We start from the raw sequence: 3668 nt of genomic DNA, 5'->3' as shown, positions 1-3668 counted from the left end.
TGAACCATAATCAATTACTGAACCTTTTTACCGTATTCAGATCGAGTGTAGAACTTCATTAATTACACATATGAGACCAAACATTTCCATTCATGCATTTACCAATACCAACATGTCCTATAAAGCATAAAGAGGTAGTAAAGTATTACCTCGATTTCCGTGCAATACTGATCGACCATAAAAATTCCATTCGAACGCCTTTGATCTTCAATTCAACTTCCAATAATTCCTCAGATACATATTAACATAAATTATATCAGAACGGAGCTTAATTACGATAAACGGATCGAATCGGGTGATAAATTAGTGGAAGATGGCTTACCGAGTTCGAATTTGGCGAAACGGACTTCGGATTCGGATTCAGGACGTCGAAAGCATAAAATATGACTTTTCGGAAATTTGGAATTTTCGTCAAAATCAGAGTCAACGGGTTTTGACTGACAATTTCGAGGCCTTCGGGTTCGAATTTTGAAAAACGGACAGCGGAATCGGATTTGGAACGTCGAAAAATGTCAGGATAGGTATACTCGGTCGAAGTCAAAGGTCGTTTAATGCCCGGTCAAAGCCGGTCAAAATTTTGGTCAACAGTGGTCAACTCCGGTCAACGGGTAAACGGTCAACGGGTCGGGTCAACGGGTCGGGTCGGGTCAACGGGTCGGGTAAACGGGTCGAGTTGGGTCAACGGGTCGGGTCGGGTTGTGACCGGTCAAACCGGTCAAAATAGTTCCAAAACCGGTCAAACCGGTCACTTTTTCCTTCCCCAGCAGGCGGCGCGTGGGGGCGCGTGAACTGTGATAAAATCCCGGAAAATTTCTAAAAATTATTTTGAGCGATTTCGAGATACTTACAAAGCTCGGTTCACAATTTTGAACGGCGGATAGCTCGATTTCAACAAATCGGGAAGTTTGACCGGTTCACCTCCCAACGCGCCGCCGCCGCCGGAGAAAAAGGAGAACACCGATGGACTCGGAACGGCACAAGGAACACGATGGTGCGGGAGGTGTCGTAAACGGATGACCCGATCGTCGTGAATCGATGAAAAACCAACTAAAACCGAGTTATTACCGATGATACTTCCGAATGAAATTCACGACGAACGGCGATGATTCACGACGAAAGGTTTGAGGGGTTTTGTTCCTCGGTTGATAACGAACACGATGGTGGTTTCGGCTCATTGTTTGGAGGTCGGACGGCGAGTAGATCGGAGTTCAAAGTTGGGTTGAGGGAGAGGGAAAACTGGAAAATTTTCCAGAAAACATACGGGGGATTGAGGTTTATAACATCTCATATTTAAAAATGGTTAAACCAAGAGTTTAGCCACTGAACTTCCTGCACTTCATAAAACGGTCTGCCAACTTTAAAATTTTACAATTTAATCCCTTATTTCTTTCAAAATACCAAATTAAATCCACCAATTTATATTTTCTTAAATTTAGCCCCTAAATTGAGGTGTTACAGGCATTGTTGTTAGTAAAGTAGCTTTGATGCAAATCTCTATCAATGCAAACAAAGATCTAAAGGAATCAAAGAGAAGCTCTGTCTAGGTACAAAAAATGATTTCATATATAACATCAGCACAAAGACTACATTGAGTACAACATGGTGTCACACTAGGGGAAAACAACAACAAAGAAACAATTGAACAAAAGAATGGCACAAACTGAGGTAATACTTCTAACCTGAACTTACATGTATATGGTGTTTGCCTTAATGTAACCTAACTTGAAAACTACAGAGCAACGACACTCGAACTGGACTTCGGCGATCCGTTGAATAACATCCCAAAAAGCACTCCCTTAATTTTGTTGAATTCAAGGGGACTCCTTTTCCTTGTGTGAGGTGCTACTTTAGCAATACTATGCTTAAGCTCCATATTCTCATCCTTTAGCACTTGGACTGCCAAACTGAGTTGTCTGATCACCTCTTTCTTCTCTTCATCTTTCTGAATTAATTGAGCCTTCTGAGCCTTGTTCTCTTCTTTCAGTTTCTCTATTTCTTCCCTTAACTTCATTGCTTCGTCATTGAACACCTTCGTTGCAGCTTCTTCCTTCTCAACGTGCCTTCCTTTAGTTACTATGGCGGTTTCGTGATTGTGTTCCTCCACTTCATCTGCACTTTCATTGAGTTCGGGGTCATCGACTTCAGATTCAGCATAGTCATCGGAATCAAAAGTCTCAGAGCTGCTGTCATAGATTTTGTCCATGAAATTCATGGTCTTATCTGAATGGTACTTCATGGAAGCAAATGGGGATCCCAACGTTGTTACAAGTCGAGTTTCAGGGTCTGACTTGATTTGATCATACCGCTCGGCAAGTAAACGGTGTGACCGGTAGAGATCTTCAACCATGCTAATCAACTCCGGACGCTTCTTGTAATACATTTCTGCACGTTTTGCAAAGGAATCCGCATCTTCCCCTATCAAATTTAGCATTGCTTGGGTCTTGTTGTCCAGCTCTATCATTGAGATAGAATCAATTCCATCATTTTAGCAAATGAAGAGAGAGCAAACAAAAGCATGGTACAAGAAATGAAAATCCAGGAAGTACAATGAATCGGTCATTGTTACTATTTCTCCCTGGTAATCTTCTACATGGAAGACAAATTATTCTGGTTGACATACAAGAGAAAACAAAAAATATTGCTCATAAAACAATGCTTTTAGAGGCCTAATGACTTAAGCTGCAAGGCTACCCTTAAAGGTTAATAGGAAATAAGAAAAGGTGGGAGATTTAACAGTGCTTGATGGGTTTCAGTTTCAGAACCTATACAATGAGGTGTTATTTTCCCTAGAAATCTTGGAATTGAACAATTACGTTTGTAGATCTAGGTATGTCAGTGTTCATTCAATGCCATTCCCATGTTCACCAAAATGCTGCATAATGAAACCTAGAACTAGATTAATTGCTAGCTTTACTGTTGAAGAAATTTGAAATATAAAGGGTTTATTTTGTATAGTAAGGATACACTGGTTGTCAACCCTAACACCATTACCATACTGCACTCCTAGAGAGAAAAAAACATCTTTCAAATTACAAGACAGAGACGTCTCAGGTTCCCCTAAAATCTGTACTCCTGTCTCACATGTAAAAGAAAAGGCCGTGCTGTCACACATAAATTGTGATTAGTGACTAAAAAGGTTGAAACACTCGTAAGAAAGAAAAGTGAGAAAAGCATTTTTTATATATACAACGCATTGTCTCCAACGGTCAAGAAATCTTCAATGAACAACTCTGCTAGCAGAAAAGAGAAAAACGAAAGATCATCTGAGATTGTAATAAACAGTGCGCTGGGGGTAGAAATGGGGTTTACCAGAAAGAGTTGTTTGAAGCCATTGGGATCGCTTTGAAGCGTCGTGATGACTATCGAACCACCACCATCGTGAATTTTCCATCTTTCTCATCATTTGAACCATCTCTCTCTTGCCTCCTATTTACCTTAAAAAAAAAGAGGCCAAACACTAAAAATCTTAATCTTTTTATCCAGTTCGCTAAACAAATAAAAATCTTGGTTACTACCATATATTACATTATCATAAAGAAAGTAAAAATATCTATATGGAAAGATATATGTCTGGCATTTCAATCTATGCATTACTTGAGAGAGTACTTCATAATGAACCCAGAAAACGAAAAAGGAAAGGCAATCCTTTTAAGCTTCGAATGCAAAGG

General features: G+C 39.9%; 1 protein-coding gene across 1 annotated transcript; it reads right to left on the bottom strand.

Moving 5' to 3' along the window:
* Positions 1-1561: 1561 nt before the first annotated feature.
* Positions 1562-3448, bottom strand: LOC120172328 (protein NETWORKED 3C-like). Its single transcript, XM_039179811.1, has 2 exons — positions 3310-3448; positions 1562-2454 (listed from the first exon to the last, which is right to left on the bottom strand). Exons 1-2 carry the CDS (start codon positions 3410-3412, stop codon positions 1730-1732), a joined length of 828 nt encoding a protein of 275 aa, XP_039035742.1. The 5' UTR covers positions 3413-3448; the 3' UTR covers positions 1562-1729.
* Positions 3449-3668: the final 220 nt, after the last annotated feature.

The sequence above is a fragment of the Hibiscus syriacus genome, unplaced genomic scaffold (genome assembly GCF_006381635.1).
Source record: "Hibiscus syriacus cultivar Baekdansim isolate YM2019G1 unplaced genomic scaffold, ASM638163v2 tig00111848_pilon, whole genome shotgun sequence".
Lineage (NCBI taxonomy): Eukaryota > Viridiplantae > Streptophyta > Magnoliopsida > Malvales > Malvaceae > Hibiscus > Hibiscus syriacus.
The sequence above is the reverse complement of the archived record's forward strand: the minus strand, read 5'-3'. Positions and strand labels throughout refer to the sequence as shown.

Excerpts from the sequence above, each read along its gene's own strand:
- LOC120172328 (XM_039179811.1), bottom strand. The coding sequence starts at position 3,412 with ATGGTTCAAATGATGAGAAAGATGGAAAATTCACGATGGTGGTGGTTC. Across the intron at positions 2,455-3,309 it reads GCTTCAAACAACTCTTTCTG|AGCTGGACAACAAGACCCAA; the intron begins GTAAACCCCATT and ends TCTCAATGATAG.